The 21,265-nt window shown below is 36.1% G+C and overlaps 2 protein-coding genes across 2 annotated transcripts; both read left to right on the top strand.

The window, feature by feature from the left end:
• The first annotated feature begins 7,855 nt into the window (after positions 1-7,855).
• On the top strand, positions 7,856-10,007 carry LOC140182083 (protein MAIN-LIKE 1-like). The gene is made up of 2 exons (XM_072228186.1): positions 7,856-7,870; positions 9,459-10,007. Exons 1-2 carry the CDS (start codon positions 7,856-7,858, stop codon positions 10,005-10,007), a joined length of 564 nt encoding a protein of 187 aa, XP_072084287.1.
• A 4,409-nt stretch (positions 10,008-14,416) lies between these two features.
• Positions 14,417-19,546, top strand: LOC112778593 (protein MODIFIED TRANSPORT TO THE VACUOLE 1). The gene is made up of 5 exons (XM_025822898.3): positions 14,417-15,361; positions 16,026-16,772; positions 17,009-17,164; positions 17,659-18,612; positions 19,110-19,546. Exons 1-5 carry the CDS (start codon positions 15,155-15,157, stop codon positions 19,149-19,151), a joined length of 2,106 nt encoding a protein of 701 aa, XP_025678683.1. The 5' UTR covers positions 14,417-15,154; the 3' UTR covers positions 19,152-19,546.
• Positions 19,547-21,265: the final 1,719 nt, after the last annotated feature.

Here is a 21,265-nt window from a genome sequence, read left to right on the forward strand (position 1 = left end):
GAGATCTTAAGTTAAAGCAACAAGTATCTTAATCCATTAGAGAATAATTTTTTTGAACAATAAAATTTCCCATTCAAGTAATTTAATCAACCAGTTTCAATTAAGTCTTTTAAATTTACACGCTTCTTTTTTATGTCTTCTTCTTCTTCACCCTTGATACTACATCTTCTTCTTCTTTTCCTCATTTTTCATTATTTTCCAATTTTATTACTGTCGTCACCACCAACGACACCTCCTCCTCCTCCTTCTCTTCCTCCTCCTTCTCCTTATTCATTTCTTATTGAAATTTCTTCTCCTCTTTTCTTTTCATCCTTCTCCTTCTTTATCATCATCATCATCATCATGGTCATCATCGTTATCGTCATTGTCTTCTTCTAATACGTATCGCCGTTATTGTTATCGTTATCATTGAATTTTTGCCATATTGATGATATTGTCTGATCTAAAATTGATTTGGATGGATTTTTGTTTAAAATTGACTTGGTCTGTGCTTGTTTTGAAACGAGCTTGTTTGTGTATCGTCATCATTAAATAATTTCGGTTCATTCAGAATTTATTTTTTGATTCATTTGTGAATTAACTGAGGTTCACTTGATGCTGCTGTTAAGTATTTACCAATTTTTTTTCTTAAGAAATTTCGGTTAATTTCTTAGTTTTATTTTGGTTCATTTAGTTTCGTTTCACTTGAATTTGCTGAACTTGTTCATGTGTGGTTGTTTAGTTAGTTTTTGTTCAAGTTTGAACTAATTTCGGTTCATTTTCCAATTTAATTTTGGTTCATTTATGTAAGGGTGAGCACGGGTCGCGGGTACCCGATTACTCGTCCGAATCTGAACCAAACTAATTAAATTGGTTCTGGAATCAACGGGTAATCGGGTCCAACCTGAACCAAACCAATGACTCTCTCTAATAATTGGTTCGGATAACAGTTTTGGGGTGCAGAACCCGAACCAACCCGTAGACCCGACTATATATTAATTAAATAAAAAAATAAAAATTTAAAATATATTTATGCCTTTGAATATGTTTGGATTTTAATGTCTTTAGTGTTTAATATATTTAGATTTTAATGTGTTTAATTTTTAATGTATTTGGCGTTTAACATGTTTGGATTATTTCTATTAATGTTACATGTTTATTGTACTTACAAAATCTTTAAGATAAAAATTTTGTTTTTTTATTTTTTTTTTATGAATTTCTGTTTCATTGGGTACCTAATTACCCGAACCGAATCAATCCGTTTTTAATCGGTTTGGTTTGGTTCGGGTACACACATAAAAAAATGCAAATCCGAACCAAACCGAACCAATTACAATTCAATTGGTCTGGTTCTAATTTCACCTTAAATCCGAACCAACCCGACCCGTACTCACTCCTACATTTATGAGTGAATTAAAGTGTATTTGGTCTCGTTGTTCTGCACAATTCAAAACTCTTCCTCCTCATCTTCTACTGCTTCTTTTTCTTTTTTTTTTTTCATTTTTTTCTTCTTCATCTTCTTCTTATTTCATTTTGTTATAATTCTTCTTATTTCACTCTGTTGAGAGAAATAAAACCAAGAAAAAGAGAAGAAAAACCAAACAAAGAAGAAGAAGAAGAAATACATAATGTTACAAAATCACCAAAGAGAGTAGGAGGAAAAGAAAAGAAAAATACAGCAGCAAAAAATGACAGAAATTAATTCGTAAATGGATAAAAAAATGGTGAATTGGTAAAAAATGGATGCATGGTGTGTTATTCACAAATGTGGAGCTGGTATTGTCAGAGAACACAAAACGCAGATTACATTTTGGCTGGGACGAAAAAAAGGAAGTGTAGCAAGCTGCAAAATGCAGCCTGCGTTTGGCAGGCCAGGGCAACCAAATGATGAAACGTGGTCCTGTGTCCCCTGCATGCAAACCGGAGCACTTTTGACCAGCGTTGGAGAAGGCAAAACGCAGGTTGCATTTGTCAGCCTTCCAGGACAAAGCGGAGGTTGCGTTTGGCAGCCACCTTAGCTGCATGCGCGACACGTGTCATGAAGGGTGGTAAATTTGTTTATAAAAGCCAAAATCAAACGCAGATAGGAGAAGCAGTGATGAACCAAAAGTGAAACGAGAATAAGAAAAGAAGAGTGAAAAAACTAAAGAAGCAAAAGTGAAAAAGAAGTGTGGGAGAAAAAGAAGTATAGGGTGAAGGAAGAAAAAATGGTTCGTAATTTTACCAAATCGAAAGAACACATTATTGAATATTTGGATTATCCTCAATGGGTAAATATTTTTTTATTTTGATATTGTTATTATTAATTTTATTATTATTATTATTTAATAATAAAAAATACTGTTTAATAAATTTTGTATTAGTTTTAATGAGATTTTATTACTTTTTAATAATTTATTATTAATTTTTATGATACTAACCGCAATGTGTAATAAATTATAAGTTTTTTATTATTTTTAAATAATTTATTATTAATTTTTATGATACAGTTGTGTAATAAAGTATAATAAATAAAACTGTGTAGAAGTTTTTTTATTAATTTTAGTTAATTAAATATTTTTTTTATTATGATTATTGTTATTATGAGTAGAGTATGTCATCGTCCTCATTATTATTATTATTATTATTATTATTATTATTATTATTATTATTATTATTATTTGCATTATTGTTATTATTTTTATTATATCATTATTATAATGTTAATATTATTGTTATTATTAGTAATTTTGTTATAATAATTACTATTATGAGTAACGTTGTTGTGATTAATTATTATGATTATTATATTTTTTTTATAAGCTATCAGAAATTTGTTGTCCAAAAAACTCGATTCGCCAGATACCTTTAAGGAGGTAGCTGCAGTGGCACTGGTATTTACTGGGTTTCAACACGTTTCGCGAGTAGACGAAATGAGAGGTCATTCTGTACTACTGAGTGCCTTGGTGGAACGCTGGAGGCCGGAGACTCACACATTTCATCTTCCGTTCGGTGAAGTGACGGTGACGGTGAAAGATGTGAGTTATATTCTTGGTCTCCCGATTAATGGAGAGGCCGTTACGAGTAGATCAGACAGCAATCACCAGTTTTTGGTAATGAACTGCATTGCGTGTTTTGGTCGTGAGCCCGGTCCGCAAGATCACGTGTTGGGGAAGGTTAATCTTGCGTGGATCTGGCGGTGCAGAGACACCGAGCCGTGTGACACTCAGAAGTCTGTTGAGCGGTACGTCCGGACGCACATTTTCTGCGTGCTCGGAACAGTTGTGTTTTCGGATAAGTCGAACACTTCGTTGAACTCGAAGTTTCTACCGCTACTTCGGGATTTCCACCGGATTTTAGCATACAGTTGGGGGCAGCCAGTCTAGCACACCTATACAGATCGTTGTGTCATGCATCACGATATAACTGTAAAGAGATTGATGGCCCACTGATATTGCATTTTGTTTGGGCGTGGGAGCGTATGCCGCTCCTGGTACCTATATCCCGCGATCAGCTCGGCGATGTTGGTATTCCACTTGCGCGACGGTATTGTTTTTTATTCTTGTTGTTGTTGTTGTTGTTGTTGTTGTTGTTGTTGTTGTTATTAATTTGTTATTCTTATTAATACTATTATTCTGTTTTTTGTTAGGTGGAGTCATTGGCGCCGACATACAAGATATATACGGAGGCCTACTGCGCATTTTAGGCGAGGACTCGACGACATGGGAGTTGACGATGTAAGTTGTAACCATTTAATGTCCAATGTTTTTATTCAGAAGAATAATTTTTTTAATCGGCCTCCTAATAACTAATGTGCAGTTTATATGGCGGCCGTATATGGGAGTAGGGGTTCCGGATGTCCTCGCTGCCCATTTGTTTATGTGCTCCATTCAGTCGCTGCTAGTGTCATTCGAGTGCATAGAATGGCCCCTGACAGACCGAGTTAGATGACAGTTCGGGATGCAACAGCTTCCATCAGGCCCGGCGTTCGACCTTGGTCGTGATCATTGCAAGCAGTTGACAGGAGCACAGAACCATGACTGGAGAGAGAATTACAGTGAATGGGTTAACAGGTGGAGATCTGACCGCTATAACACATTGCAGTTAGGTGAGGAGATCCGCCCGGTCCTTCCGCACCACCGCGTACCCAATTGTTTGATTCGAATGAGTACCCGCAGCAGGAAGAGGGAGATTTGGGACATGACTTGCAGCACTGGTATGATCTTGGTGAAGTGAGTGCTCCGGAGATGAGTGGTTCCGGTTTGTATGACACTGGTGGTGCGAGCATGACAGATTTCGGTGGTCTTGACATTGGCAGTTGGCTGAATGCCGGTGTGTTTCAGGGTCATCCGTATAACTTACGGACACAGATTGCCTCCGGACAAATACACCCCATCCTTGTATTTGAAAAAGGCGCCAAGGAAGTAGTCTATTGCAGTTGATCTTGTATTCAGTGTTGTATTCAGTTTAGTATTATTATCATTATATATTTAGCTTTGGTCTCGTATAACTCTGTTTGAGATTATCATATTGCACTTTTGTAACGAAATATTTATTTATTAAAAACTTTATTTATTACAAATTGTTAACTAGGTTAACAAAAATGACGAGATTACATAAAAAGTTACATATAATTGTGAAGTAGGTCATATCAAGGTTACATTGAAAATGTTAACCACTAATGACCTCCAGCGGTGCTTGGACCTGCGCGCTGAGGACATCGGCTGCGGCTATGTCCCTCGCGTCCACATATAGTGCACCGGCGAGGACCACGCATATCCTGCGAATCCATCTCATTCAAGTAGCGGGTTGACTTCGGTCTTCCTTTCGTCGCGTGTCTCAATGTCCAGTTGGCGATCACCTTCGCTTCTTTATATCTATCCCACATAGATGGGTCACCCATCGGAACAAACTCGTCTCTGTACACCTTGCAAATTTCAAACATCTTGTACACGTCGTGCACATATAATTGCCAATCAAGACGCTGGTTAGCGCAACATGCAAGAACGTGGCGACATGGGAGTCGCTTGACCTAGAAATGGCCACAGTCGCAGTGTTGTTGCGTAAGGTTAACCGTGTAAACGGAACCATATTGCATCTCGCGAACCTCAAACATCTCATTCCGCTTGTCGAACCGATTGACCACAATGTTTCCTGCACGTCGAAAGCTTTCTTCAACTCTCTTCATTGCAACCTATGAATACATGAATCCGTTGCAGAGACGCTCATGAGCCTCGGCGCTCTTCCGAGTAAACAGTTCATTCAGCCGATAGAAAGTAGACCTAACAATGACAGTCACAGGAAGGTTGCGTGCACCCTTTAGGACAGAATTTATGCACTCTACCAAGTTTGTCGTCATATGTTCCCAACGATGACCCCATCGAATGCCAACACCCATCTCTCAACACCGATGTCATCGCACTATTGAGTATATGCCTCACCCCGCTTTTTAAGCCTCTAGTAGTTTTTTTTTTTGGTACTCTTGTTCCGTCCTAGAATAGCCTATTCAACAATTCAGTTAATCGTAAGGATTGACCACAAAATTACTATGAATAGGACCATAACAGTGAAATGAAATACCTATGTTAACCATCAGTTTATGCAAATACGGAGCCTTGAACCTCCTTAAGAAGTTGGACCTGATGTGCCTAATGCAGTACATGTGCCACGCTTTTGGTGGTGACCATGCACCGTTACTGCGAGCTACTGCAGCGTCAATAGAGGTATGGCGGTCAGAAATAATGCCCATGACTTTAATGGTAACAACATATCTCCACAAATTGGTCAGGAAAAACTCCCACGCGTCTGCCGTCTCACCCTCGACTATCGCAAGTGTAATGGGCACAATGTTTTGGTTCCCATCTTGTGCAACCGCAACCAAAAGTGCACTTTTATATTTAACGTACAAGTGCATACCATCAACCTGCACCAGTGGCTTGCAATGCTTGAATGCTACAATACACGGATAGAAGCTCCAAAAAACGCGGTGCAGTACTCTTATACCTTGAACCTCCTCACTCTCACAGTAAATGAGGAGCATTTTAATTTGCACACGAGACCTTGGCATCTTCACAGTCATTGCTTTCAACTATACTAGCAGAGTCTGGTAAGAAACTTCCTAATCACTGAAAACTTTTGCAACAGATTTCTGCTTTGCCAACAAGCCTTGCGGTAACTTACAGTGTAGTTGAACCTGGATTGAACTTCTGCAATAATAGACTTCACCTTTATCGACGGGTCTGCTTCGACTAACGGCCTAATAGCCTCTGCAATTGTGTTTGAGTCCAACTTGGCATGATCTTGTGAAATCGTGCCCATGGTGCACGTGTGTTTGCCATTGTATCTTCTGATCTTCCAACAAGCTTTCTTTCGAATCAAGCTAGCTCGGATAAGCAAATCGCACCCTACACCGTGACCGTTGCATTTCGCATAGAATGTCTGCGGCTCAGACTCATACACAGTGTAATCAACTCCTCTAGTGATAGTGTAGCTTTTGATTGTAGATATAATCGACTCTCTCGAACTAAATTCTATTCCGACACTAAATTCACCATCTTCCGCCGCAATGTTGCCTTCACCTACGACATGCGCACCACCATCAGTCAGACAAGGCAAATAAAATATACACTACGCATAACTTGAATTAATAATCATAACATACCCATGTTCGCGTACTCAGGAAATTCCTGGGCATGCATGGCTTCGAGATCTAGAGTCCGCATAAAAGACGGAACACTGAACGGGTGCTGGCTTACAATCGCATCCGCTTCATTTTGCACCACCGGATTGCCTGCCAAGTCTCCGTCATCGTTTTCGTCATCGACTTCATAGTTGGCTTCGAACTCCTCTTCACTGTCATTATTATCTTTTTCTCAATCTATATCCCCGAGCTCATCAACATTGACCTCCTCGCCCACCGCGTCCAACCCCGACTGCTGTTCGAACTCAACATACAGCTCTATCATTGGCACGTGAAATTAGATTTGTTGATAAATACATAACATCTGCTGCATACTGGCATCGTCAGTGATGGACATCATTCAAAAGTGTATCAACCCACCAAATACTTGTACATGATTTCTGTATAAAATGTTGCTCACCCTTTTTGAAACGTGGCTATCAATGTTATTACAAAGACTATTTTGTAACTCCACAAAACTCATGGTACATGGAATAGCAAATGACAACAGACATTCACAAACAAAAATCACTCCTTCATGTGTGTTTGGTATAACCTCACCGTTATAATACACTCGCAAATTTGCAATATTTTTCATAACTTCAACCTCACCTAATCTGACTTTTTTGACATATCTAACTGCCAAAAAAATTAAGAACTATGACATATGTGCAAAAAAGAAGAATAGAATGAGTGGAAGTGGAACGAGGCAAGTTGAATAAGAGTCTTGCTTCGTATTTATAGGCGGAACTCTTGATTAAAATATATTTTTTAAACAAAACGCAACCTGCGTTTTCAGTTTTCAAAAAAAAAAATCTGATAGTTTATAAAACGCAACTTGCATTTTGCATCTTCCAAAAAACATCTGACAAAAAAAAAGTAAAACGCAAGCTGCATTTTGTGGTTTAAAAAAATTAAAATACTGTCCATCACTAAACGCAAGCTGTGTTTGGGCTAAAACAAAATAAAAAAAATTGGAAACCATGCAAAAAACAAAATGCAGGCTGCGTTTGTTTTGTTTTCTGAACAAAAAAACAAAAAAAATCAGCCGAAAATAAAACGTATCGTACGTTTTAAGCCTGACACCATAGCAGAAAAAATTTGTCCATATGTCCATTATATTGGACAACACCAATATTTGTTCTATAACAAAAAAAAAATGAGCCCAAACATGTTTAGTAAGCAATCATAAAGTCGTCACAATCAAATGGGAAAATGATGGGAGGGAAGATGGTAAATACCTCCCCCCTCATAAGTACAGAAATTAATTTAGTTATGGATAAAATAATGGTAATAAACATGAATATGGATGCATGGTGAGTTGTCCACAAATGTGGACCTGCATTGCTCAGTTAACTGCAAAACGCAAGTAACGTTTTGCAGGCGATGAAACAAAAAATGTGCAGCTGCTGCAAAACGTAGTCTGCGATTGGGCTGGGAAGGGAACCAAGTTGCGAAACGTGCCCCGGTGTCTCCTGCATGCTGACAGGAGCAGGTGTTGACCAGCATTGGGTTAGGCAAAACGCAGGTTGCATTTGTCAGCCTTGCAGAGCAAAGCGCAGCAGGGGCGAAGCTAGATGAAAGATTAGAGGGGGCCAAAAATATTTATATAATAAAATAAAACTAAAATAAAATTTTAAGGGGGCTAAACTAAAATTTACATATAATTTACATGTAAAAAATTAAAATTAGGGGGGCCATTGTCCCCCTTTGCTACAATGTAGTTCCGCCCCTGAAGCGCAAGTTGCGTTTTGTAACCTTCCTAGCTGCATGCGCAACACGTGTCATGGAGGGTGGTCACTTCAGTCTTTAAAAGCCAAAACGCATATAGGGGAGGCCAAGTAAAAATGAAGTAACGTTACTGAATCTGAAGAAGAGTGAAACAAGAATGAGGAAGCAAGAGTGAAGAGAGTTAAGAGTGAAAAAGTAAAGTGTGGGAGAAGAAGTATACGGTGCAGAAAGAAAAAATGGTTCGTGATTTTACCAAACTGGAAGAACATATTATTGAATATTTGGATCATTCTCAATGAGTAAGTAATTTTTTTCAATATTTAATGAAGGATATATATATTTATTCGAATTTTATTTATTTGTGTTGTAATTAGTAATTTTATTACTATTATCATTATTAATATTATTATTACTATTATTATATTATTATTTATTTCTCATTACGGTTTATTATTTTTACTATGCTTAAGTCTTTTGAAAATAAATTGTTATCATGAGTAGTGTAATAATAATATACTGTGTAGAATAATAATAATAAATTATTAATATTTTCTAATAATTAATAATTAATACTGTTTAACAAACAAATGTATATTATTTTTTAATAATTTAGTAACATTTTCTATGTTTAATAATAGAATATCGTTTAGAATAGTAATAATAAATTATTATTTTTTAATAATAAATAAATAATATTTAACAATTTTTTATTATTTTTTAATAATTTATTATTATTTTTTAAGATAATAATAGTAATAATACTGTTTAGTTACCGTCTTTATTATTATTATTATTATTATTATTATTATTATTATTATTATTATTATTGACATTATTATTATAATTGTTAGTTATTATAGAACACTGTATAATAATTATATTATTTTCTAATAATATACAAATAAATAAATAATACTGTTTAATAAATAAAAATTTATTATCTTTTATTTAAGATAATAATAATAATAATAATAATAATAATAATAATAATAATAATAATAATGTTTAATTACTGTTGCTATTATTTTTTGAATAAATTATTAACTGACATTATTTAGAATTTAAATAATTATCATTTTTCTTTTTGCAGACTATCAGGAATTTGTTGCTCAGAAAACTTGATCCGCCAGATACCTTTAACGAGGTAGCTGCAGTGGCACTGGCATTGACTAGGTTTCAACACGTTTCACGAGTAGGCGAAATAAGATGCCAATCTGCACTGTTAAGTGCATTGGAGGAACGGTGGAGGCCCAAAACTTACACGTTTCATCTTCCGGTCGGGAAAGTGACGGTGACGCTGAAAGATGTGAGCTATATTCTTGGTCTCCCGATTAATGGGGAGGCTGTTACGGGTAGATCAGACAGCAGTCACCAGTTTTTGGTGGAGAACTGCATTGCGTGTTTTGGTCGGGAGCCTGGTCCGCAATATCACGTGTTGGGAAATGTTAATCTTGCATGGGTCCGACGGTGCAGAGACACCAAGCCGTGTGACACTCAGGAGTCTGTTGAGCGGTATGTCCGAGCACACATTTTCTGCGTGCTCGGAACAGTTGTGTTTCCAGATAAGTCAGCCACTTCGTTGAACTCGAAGTTTCTACCGCTATTTCGGGATTTCAACCGGATTTCAGCATACAGTTAGGGGGCAGCCAGTCTGGAACACCTATACAGATTGTTGTGTCGTGCATCACGATACAACTGTAAAGAGATGGATGGCCCACTGATACTGCTTTTTGTTTGGGCGTGGAAGCGTATGCCGCTCTTGACACCTATACCCCGCGATCAGCTCGGCGATGTTGGTATTCCACTGGCGCGATGGTATTGTTTTATTATTATTATTATTATTATTATTATTATTATTATTATTATTATTATTATTATTATTATTATTATTATTATTCTGTTTTTTGTTAGGTGGAGTCATTGGCGCCGACATACAAGATATATACAGAGGCCTACTGCGCATTTTAGGCGAGGACTCGACGACATGGGAGTTGACGATGTAAGTTGTAACCGTTAATGTCCAATGTTTTTATTCATAAGAATAATTTTTCTAATCGGCCTCTTGGTAACTAATATGCAGTTTATATGGCGGCCGTATATGGGAGTGGGGGTTCCGAATGACCTCGCTGCCAATTTGTTTATGTGCTCTATCCAGTCGCCGCTAGTGTCATTCGAGTGCATAGAATGGCACCTGACAAACCGAGTTAGACGATAGTTCGGGATGCAACAGCTTCCACCAGACCTGGTGTTCGACCTTGTTCGTGATTATTGCAAGCGGTTGACAGGAGCACAAAACCATGACTGGAGAGAGATTTACAGTGAATGGGTTAACAGGTGGAGATCTGACCGCTATAACACATTGCAGTTAGGTAAGGAGATTATTGACTTGCATCCTCTCCCAGTGTACTACGAGTGGTACACACAACAGTACGGGGTTCACCTACGACTGTCAGATAGAGTTGCAGGTAAAGAGGTTGGCGCCAATAAACCACAGCAGTAACAGGAAGAACCAGCTGGACCTCAGTAGCAAGTCCCGCCTCATGAGCAGCAGTTTCAAGTATTATTATTAATTACTAGTATTATTATTATTATTATTATTATTATTTTATTGGTTAGGTTTATCTATTAATTATAATTAATTATTATTGTTTAGGTTTATCTATTATCATTAATTACTATTCATTGTAATTAATTGTTAACTAGGTTCCGGCATATGAGCACCACTATCAGGTCCCGGCATATGAGCACCAGTATCAGATGTCGGTATATTCCCAGCAGTTTCAGGATCCGGCATATGCCCATCAATTTCAGGATCCGGTTTACGGCCAACAGCAACAACCAAGCACCATATATAGCGGAACCACAGCCACATCAGGCACCTGAGCCCTACATACCACATTTGGTAATTCCAGCCGAGGGTCACTTTAGTCCGTTGGGGAGCGTTTTAATTTGAACACGAGACCTTGGCATCTTCACAGTCATTACTTTCAAACATACTGGCAGAGTCTGGTAAGAAACTTTCCAATCACCGAAAACCTTTGCGACAGCTTTCTGCTTTGCCAACCAAGCCTTATGGTAACTTACAGTGTAGTTGAACCTAGATTGAACTTCTACAATAACAGACTTCACCTTTATCGACGGGTCTGCTTCGACCAACGGCCTAATGGCCTCTGCAATTGTGTCTGAGTCCAACTTGGCATGATCTTGTGAAATCGTGCCCATAGTGCACGTGTGCTTGCCATTGTATCTCTTGATTTCCCAACAAGCTTTCTTTCGAATTAAGCTAGCTCGGATAAGCCAATCGCACCCTGCACCATAACCCTTGCATTTCGCGTAGAATGTCTGCGGCTCAGACTCATACACAGTGTAATCAACTCCTCTAGAGATAGTGTAGCTTTTGATTGCAGATATCACCGACTCTCTCGAACCAAATTCCATTCCGACACTAAACTCGCCATCTTCTGCCGCAGCGTTGCCTTCACCTACGACATGCGCACCACCATCTGTCAGATAAGGCAAATAAAATAAACACTGTAGGAAACTTGAATTAATAATCATAACATACCCGTATTCGCATACTCAGAAAATTCTGGGGCATGCATGGCTTCGAGATCTAGAGTTCGCATAAAAGACGGAACACCGAACGGTTGGTGGCTTACAATCGCATCTGCTTCATTTTGCACCGCTGGATGGCCTGCCAAGTCTCCGTCATCGTTTTCGTCATCGACTTCATAGTTGGTTTCAAACTCCTCTTCACTGTCATTATTATCTTCTTCCCAATCTATATCCCCAGCTCATCAACATTGACCTCCTCGCCGACCATGCCCAACCCTGACTGCTGTTCGAACTCAACGTGCAGCTCTATCAACGGCACGTGAAATTGGGTTTGTTGATAAATACACAACATCTGCTGCATACTAGCATCGTCAGTGATGAGCATTATTTGAAACTGTATCAGCCCACCAAATATTTGCACAGGATTCCTGTATAAAAGGTTGCTCACCCTTTTCAAAATGTGGTTTTGAATGTTATTACAGAATCCATTTTTCAACTCGACAAAACTCATGGTACATGGAATAGCAAATGACAACGGACATTCACAAACAAAAGTCACTCCTTCATGTAGGGGTGCACAGACCCGGCCCGGCCCGAAGGCCCGGCCCGGTCCCGAACACTTTAGGGGCTAATTTGGTGTGATTTCATCGGGTTTAGGGTCGGGTAAGGGTCTCAAAAATAGACCCGGTCATTATTTCGGGTCGGGTCCGGGCCATAGCTCGGGTCACCCGAAGTCAGCCCGGTGGCCCGGTCATCATACACAATTAATATTTTGTGTTATTAGTGATGAATCTTGACTATTCTTATGTAGAATTTAAATATTATAAACCTTAATATTTTGTGTTATTAGTCATTATAAGACTATAAGTTAATGTTTTATGTTTAGAATGCATAAGACTTTAGACTAATGCATAATATTTCATTGTTTATATTGATTTAAATATTTGGTATTATTAGACAATATTAGTATTGATTGTGGTTTTGCTTTAGTATTGATTGTGGTTATGCTTTCATTTTAAAGAAGGGTTGGTTCTTGTTATATTTTTCTAAGTGAATTTTACCATGTTAAATAATGGTTGGAGTCTTGGAAATTTGGATATTTTTACATGCTAGCTTACAAGAAGGTATCAACATAATGTAATGTTAACGGCACGGTTTTCACCCGGTTTTTATCCGGTATAATTGTGGCCCGAAAGTGTATTGGTTTCATCGGGTCTAGGGTCGGGTTCGGGTCTAATAAATAGACCCGGTGTATATTTCGGGTCGGGTCTGGGTCACATCAAACCCGGCTTCACCCGGCCCATGTGCACCCCTACCTTCATGTGTGTTTGGTATAACCTCACCGTTATAATACACTCACAAATTTATAATATTTTCCATAAATTCAACCTCACCTAATCCGACTTTTTTGACACACCTAACTGCCAAAGAAACTAAGAACTACAACATATGTACAAGAAAGAAGAATAGGATGAGTAGAAGTGGAGTGAAGCCACTTGAGCGAGTCTTGCTTCTTATTTATAGGCAGGCCTCCTGATTAAAATATTTTTTTTGCACAAAACGCAACCTGCGTTTTTGGTTTTCCAAAAAAAAAATCTGACACCTCAAAAAAAGTAGCCTGTGTTTTGCATCTCAAAAAAAAAAAGGTTGACATAAAAAGCAAAACGCAAGCTGCATTTTGTTAATCCAAACAAAAAAATAAACAGCCCATCACAAAACGCAGGTTGCGTTTGGGCTAAACGAAAATAATTTTTTTTAAAAGCTTCCAAAAATCCAAAATGCAAGCTCCGTTCCTTTATTTTCCAAAACAAAAAAAAAAGTGAGGGACAAGAGCAAAACGTAACCTACGTTTTGGGCTGACACCATATCAGTGAAAATTTTGTCCATATGTCCATTTCATTGCACAACTCCAATGTGTTTTTCATATCGAAAGAAATCAGCCTATGTCGATAAGGAAAAAACATACGAAGAAGAAAGAACGCGAAGAAGAGGAAGAAGGAAAAGGAGGAGGAAGAACGCAAAAAAGAAGAAGAAGACGATGACGATAACGTAAAGTTCCGTGCGTGAACATAAATGACTTGGTTGGAAGAATGATGTGAATGTGTATAATCACACTCTTTGTTAGTGTTGAGTCTACTTGGTTGAACTTGAATGACAATAATGCTTGGATGTGTAGTAGAGTATGAGGCACGAACACTTCGTTGAGTTATCGTGTTCACGTGTCGGACACATTTCAGACACGTGTTAGCATATCCAGTCTTATTCTTAATATATATTCTTGAAATAAATTTAGAAATAGTATATATTATTTATTAAAACAAAAAATATTTTAAACACTTTATATAAATAAAATAAAACATTAAAAATAATTAAAGAATCAATTTATGTTAATATTAATATAATATCAAAATATTATTATGATTTATATAAAAAATATTTTATAAAATTTTAAAATTTATGTGTAGATAGCAAATCTCTTTCTTGAGAATAAAAAGAAATTTTCCAATTTTTCACTTTTTGTTATAAGATTCCTACTTTTGTTATTCAATCGAAAATGAAGAAAAAATATTAAATTTTTTTTTGCGTATTTTTGAAAAAATAACTACGGAGGTGGATTGGCAGCTTGCGGCGGCGGGTGCTAACGTGCGCAGTGAACTCGCAATTATGTTGAGACTTGAGACTCGAGACAAATCAACTCTAATTCACTCATCTGCCACGCCTTCCATGCTTCTTTTCATCGTTTTGCTGCCACAAATCATTCTCACCTTCTCTCTCTCTCTCTCTAATCCTTCAATTTCAATACAATTCTGAGTTTCTTTTTCTTTTTTCTTTTTTCTTTTTTTCTTTTTAAATCGATTCCCAAATCACAAAAGTTACACAACAGAAACAGTTACACAGACACCCAACCCGTTTCAGATTCCCCCCAATTCTCATACAATCTCTTCCTTTTCGCATCTTTACCCCCCTTTCGACATCGTTTTCCATTTCTTTATCCCCCTTTTCCACAACTCTTAAATCATTCGCGCTTGCATTTCTGTTTCCTGGATTCTTCATCACCCTGAAAAAAATAACAGTAACCTCGATACAGTGTTGGGTTTTCCAATTCAGGGCATTTTGGGTTCTGGGTCTTAGGTTAGTTTCTGATCGGGGAAGTTTCCGCGTGGTGGGTTTGTGATCACTTTGCAAAGTTTGTTCTTTTAGGGTTTTTAATTTGATTGAGTTTGGGGGAATATGGAATCGAGTCGAAGAGCTGTGGAGTCATATTGGAGGTCGAGGTTGATCGATTCAGCTACTTCGGATGAAGATAAGGTCACTCCGGTTTACAAATTGGAGGAAATCTGCGATCTTTTGAGGACATCGCATGTTAGTATTGTGAAGGAGCTTTCAGAGTTTGTGTTGAAGAGACTCGATCATAAGAGCCCAATTGTGAAACAGAAGGTATACACAAAAGAAAGAAAAATTGGTATTGTTACTGGTTTTCCGTGGTTATGTTTTAGTTGGACGAGGTGGATCTGGCTGGTTCAAAGTTTGAATATTTATTGTTTGGGGTGAATATTTTTGTTTCGAAAAGCAGTTTTTTTTATCAAAGCCATTGCACATGTTAGATAATGATTTAGGGTACCTAACAGGTTAATAGATGAACTTGATAGACTCTGCCTACGAATCTCTTATTAGCTTAAATTAAATTGGCTAGGGAATGTGTACAATTTTTGTTGCTGATTGAGTAATGTGATTGTGAATATTTAGGCATTATTGTTAGGATGTGCTTTTTGCTGCTTTAGGTTTCTATACTGCAATCCACTGATCTATATATGTTGTGCTTGTGAGGTGAGCGATGTCCATCTTTTGCTTCCAATACTAAATTATCCTTAAAACGGTAAATCCTAATATGAGTTGTTCTAGTTGTCCTTGAAATTGTGTTATTCTGTAATGTGGTTATGTGTTCTAAGTTCTAACTTCTAGTTTACAGGAACTTGACTAAGGGATATGAAAGAAAGGATTATAATGTTTCTGTTGTTAGATACTTTGATGATAGGCTCGTTATTTGTATAAAGTCAGTTATGTGTACTCAGTTCATTTTCTTTTCCATTATTGTTGGCAGGCTTTAAGATTGATAAAGTATTGTGTTGGAAAATCTGGTGTAGAGTTTAGAAGGGAAATGCAGAGACATTCGGTGGCAGTTCGTCAATTGTTTCATTACAAGGGACAGTTGGATCCTTTGAAAGGTGATGCACTAAATAAGGCTGTGCGAGACACGGCTCATGAGGCTATCTCTGCCATCTTTTCAGAAGAAAATAAGCCAGTGGCAGCGCCTACTGAAGATATTAACAGGCGAATACAAGGGTTTGGGAATACAAACTATGAACCACCATCAGAAGATAAGAAATCTTTTATTAGTGAGGTAGTCGGTATTGGAAGTGCATCAATTAAGCAAGGACTTAGTAGCTTAACACAGGGACATTCACTAATGAAGAATGATACTGGAAGCTACAGGAGTCCAAATCTTCGAAGGTCATTGACCATAGAAGAAGAACGTGGTGAGAGATATGAACCGGTTAAATACCGAAATGAAAATCAGAGTAGTTTTGAGCTTCCAAAGTCCAGTGGTCCTTGGAGTCAGGATTCAAGGGTAACTAAGACGGAAACATCAAATGGTGATTCTGGTGCAAGTTATTCGGAAGGTAAGACAAGGGAGGATAGGTTGCTGGAGACAATTGTAACTTCAGGGGGTATTCGGCTACAACCCACTCGAGATGCTATTCAAGTTTTTCTAACAGAGGCTGCCAAGTTGGATGCTGTGGCTTTATGTCATGCCCTTGAACCAAAGCTTCAATCTCCCATGTGGCAGGCATGTCTTCGATGTTAATGTTTCTACAACAATATGAAGTCACTGATCAAAAGTCCATATCAATTACAAAGGAATGCACATAATTATATACATTTTTTTAAAAAAGGCTTCACATAAACTAATGATTCATTTATTGGTTTTGTTGTTTTTGTCATCTTATTGGAGTAAATATTTGAAAATTTTTCTGCATATTAACCTATATGTTATTTAGCTTATTATGAGAATATTATTTTCAGGTTCGCATGAAAGCTGTTTGCGTGCTCGAAGCCATGCTTAGAAAGAAGGATGATGATCATTTTTCAGTTGTTTTTTCTTACTTCACTGAAAATAGTGATGCAGTGGTGAAATGTTCAGAATCTCCCCAATCTTCTTTGAGGGAAAAGGCAGTCAGGGTAACTTTATAACCAAAATCTGAAAGAAAATTATCACATGAAATCATGAAATTTCATCTTATTCATTACATTTTAATATTGGTCAAGCCTCATCCCCCCTCCCCTTCTCTCTTAAGGTTTGAAAATTTTGGCTTGTGTGGCACTGGAGATTCTAGCAGAATTTGTAGGATATGGCAGGATGCTAGTTGATAAATTGAATCTAAATTGCGAAGCACCCTAGATAATTGATATTTTCATTTATTGTTGTTTATGGAAGTATGGATATTGACATACTTTTGACGCATGTTTTATGCATTTCATACCCTTGTAATTTCAGTTCTCTTTTTCTTAGTCACTTACACAAGAAATAAATTATCTCATATGCCGGTAACCGAGTGTCATTTGTAATTTTCTCTTGAATAACACTAATGATTATAGCCAATGTCAGCAGAAAAGTCTAAGATCAACCTTTCTAATTTAATTTAGTACATTGCCCTTTGTCCCTTGATTGACAGGTTATTGGGCTTCTAGGTGTAGGCCACTCAAATAGCTTTGGTATTAATTCAGAGAAGGCCGTGAAGACAGAAAGTACTACTGCTGTTGAGTTGCCTGACTTGATTGACACTGGAGATTCAAATGATAATCTCGAAATGGAGAATACTACAAAGAATGTGCTTGATCAGAATATAGAAAATTTGACATCATCCAGACCTCCTCTCGTTGATGATTTATTTGGAGATTTTAGTGGTTCTGTTGGAGCTACTAATGAACCAAAAAATGATGACGACCCTTTTGCTGGTGTATCATTTCATACAAGTGAGAAGAAAGAACATGCAGCTGATCTCTTTTCCGGGATGGATGTTGGTGGTGATAAACCAGTTGATCATGGAAGTCGTGGACAGACAAGTAGGAGTGATCCCCAACCCTTTGACCTCTTTGCTTCCAATCCCGAGCAAACAAATCATAAAGAATTTGTTGGTGATTTAATGGGTGGCTTGTCATTAGAGGAAAATACCTCAAGTTCAAATCATAAACCATCTCCCCCTGCGACAACAATGCAATCGGAATCTTTATTTTCGGGTTTAAATAGTCAGGTTCCAGATAATAATTTAGGTGGCATGTTGGGTTCTCAGACAGTTGGGTTCAATGTAAATCCCATGTTTCCTACGGGTCAGCTGCCTTATGGTGTGCAACCCGGTATGATGTTGAACCACCCGTATGCTTCTCAGCCCTTTAATTATGGTGCCATGGGGACTCTCTTGGCTCAGCAGCAACTCCTTGCAACAATGGCTAATTTCCAACACCTTAATAATGCCAACATGCAAAATGCTAGTGCTGCTCAAATGACTGGACCCAATGGAAGTACACCTCTTCCCGATATATTTCAACCAAATTTCTCAAACCAACCTCCTACCTCACTGATGAACAATTCAAAGAAAGAAGATACTAAAGCATTTGACTTTATCTCGGTAAGTCTGGATGTAAATCCCTGTTTGTACCTTTGTCGATTTAATCTCTTCTTTATTTGACAGTATTTCGCCGATTTAATCTTAGCATTGTTTGAATATACTGCTTTATGGGATCGGGTTTAGTGTTGACTTTTTACAACTTGAACGAAGTTTGATGTATCTTCCGAAACAAGATATTCATCTATGAATGATAAGCTTGAAACAAGAACTCATAGTTGAAACATGGAGCAAACAAGAGTGCTGCCAACATAAAATCTTCTCGCTTTAGTCCTCAATTTAATGAGGCATATCTAACTATCTAAGAATGATTGAAAACATCTTATTGTTTGATAAATTTAAGGATTGACACAATTACTTTTAATTAATTCTCCTCCTTATATTGACTCCTTTCGTTTACTACTTTCTGTAAATTGATGATGTTTTCACTGGATTATCATTTTATGATTTCTCAGTAAGAGACTTGGCATAAACCTGATTACATCGTTTCATGTTTGTAGGACCACATTGCTTCTGCCCGTGATTCAAGGAGAGTGATTTGATATATAGATCTTGTGTTGGATTGGTGTGGCTTTCTATGAGAAAAGAGGTTGATTTTCTTACAGTTATGGAAGCATGTCAGGTCATATTCTACATGTTCTTGTTAGCAAAAACACAATAAAACAAGAGAAAACATTTTGGACACGGAAGAAGTTCAAAATTGTTACCAGAATTGAATATACGAGAATGTTGTGTAGTGTTATACTTTTCTTTTCTTGTCTATTTGGAGTTGTTTCCGTTGAGTATGTAGGTAATAGTTGAGATTTTGCAGTTGTAATTCAGGCCATAAGAGCAATACAACTTCTCTTATTTGAGGTGTGTTTGTAGTATGCCTTAAATTATTTTTAGTCAATTGTATGCATTAGACAGCCAAATAAACTACTAGGTTATGCAAAAACCATGTTATGAGAGGTATTTTGGTATGCAGCAATTTATACCAGACCCTAAACAAACAATTATTAGAAGGTGCATTTTATAGTGGTTACCGTGGTTATACAGATTTGAAAATACTTAAAAAATATAGTTAACTTAAAGTTATTTCTAGGGTAAAAAACAGAAATAAGCCAAGGGAGAAAATAATTTACGTGAATAAGCCAAAACGAAAATTGCTTCATGAATCCACCAATACACATTTATATGTAATTCGAACCAGCTTGGTTCGAAATCTATTTCTACATAATTCGAACCAGCTTGGTTCGAATTATACACAAATACACGCACATACTAATTCGAACCAGCTTGGTTCGAATTACACACAAACACAAGCACACACTAATTAGAACCAGCTTAATTAGAACCAGCTTAGTTCGAATTACATACACAGTAATTCATGGTATAATTCAAATTATACTGTTAAAAAATTAATAATTTATTAAAAAAATTTATTAAAAAAATTAATAATTTAAAAATTAAAAATATATATATTTTATTTCATACGTTAAAAAATAGCTAACAAAATATTGAATTACGAGACTTCTTTAAAATATTAATGAGTTATCAATTCGAATTCCATACAATACTTTTCTGTCCATTTTTAATAGCTCATGAATTTTTTTAATAATTTTTTTTAAATTATACTACAAAAAATATTTTATTCTATGCAAAATAATTTTTAAAAAAATAGCTTAAAAAATGTTAGGAGTACTATAAAAATTTGTAATGTTATAATAACTTAGGTAAATACATGCATGTACTCAAATTTTAAATAAAATATTCTACATAGTCAATAATAATTTAGAAATGAAAGAAAATATTTTATTCCATACAAAATAATTAAAAAATATATTTTATTCTATACAAAATAATTTTAAAAAATGGCTTAAAAGATGTTATGAGTACTATAAAAGTTTGTAATATTCTAGTGATTTAGGTAAATACATGATAAAAATATTTTTTCTTTAATTTCTAAATTATTAGTGACTATGTGGAGTATTTCTTTAATGTCCTAAGTCATTAGGACATTATAAATTTTTATAGTACTTCTAACATCTTTTAAGCCATTTTTTAAATTATTTTGCATAGAATAAAATATTTTTTTGTGATATAATTTAAATAAATTTATTAAAAAATATTTTTTTAAATTATTTTAAATAGAATAAAATATTCATAAGCTATCAAGAATGGGCAGAAGAGTATTGTATAGAATTGGAATTGCTCATCATATAATTTGAATCAGAGTGATTCGAACTTCCCTATGCGTAATTCGAATCATGTAATATCTCACCATATAATTTAAATAATTTTATTAAAAATTATCATGAATATTTTATAGTGGTTATACAGATTTGAAAATACTTAAAAAATATAGTTAACTTAAAGTTATTTCTATTATTTGACAATAATTAAGAAATTATAGTTGTGCAATTAGTTTTAACAATGTTACTTTTTACATATAAAATTAAGATTTATTACATACCAACCTTTATTTTTATCAAATTAAATTGTGAAACTCATTGATTCTTCACACATTACATTTATCACCTCTAAAATTAAATTCAATTTGCATTTTAAAATATTTTGAGAATATTTTTGTCGTCTTTTTTTTTTTCACGGTATCTACTAAGTCCTAATTCGGTAGGTAAAGAATTAATCCACTGTGGTTTTGAACTTCATTTAA

The sequence above is a fragment of the Arachis hypogaea genome, chromosome 19 (assembly GCF_003086295.3).
Source record: "Arachis hypogaea cultivar Tifrunner chromosome 19, arahy.Tifrunner.gnm2.J5K5, whole genome shotgun sequence".
Lineage (NCBI taxonomy): Eukaryota > Viridiplantae > Streptophyta > Magnoliopsida > Fabales > Fabaceae > Arachis > Arachis hypogaea.

Coding starts and splice junctions, on each gene's coding strand:
- LOC112778593 (XM_025822898.3), top strand. CDS start 15,155: ATGGAATCGAGTCGAAGAGCTGTGGAGTCATATTGGAGGTCGAGGTTG. Junction 16,773..17,008: donor TTCAATCTCCCATGTGGCAG/GCATGTCTTCGA, acceptor TATTATTTTCAG/GTTCGCATGAAAGCTGTTTG. Junction 18,613..19,109: donor AAGCATTTGACTTTATCTCG/GTAAGTCTGGAT, acceptor TCATGTTTGTAG/GACCACATTGCTTCTGCCCG.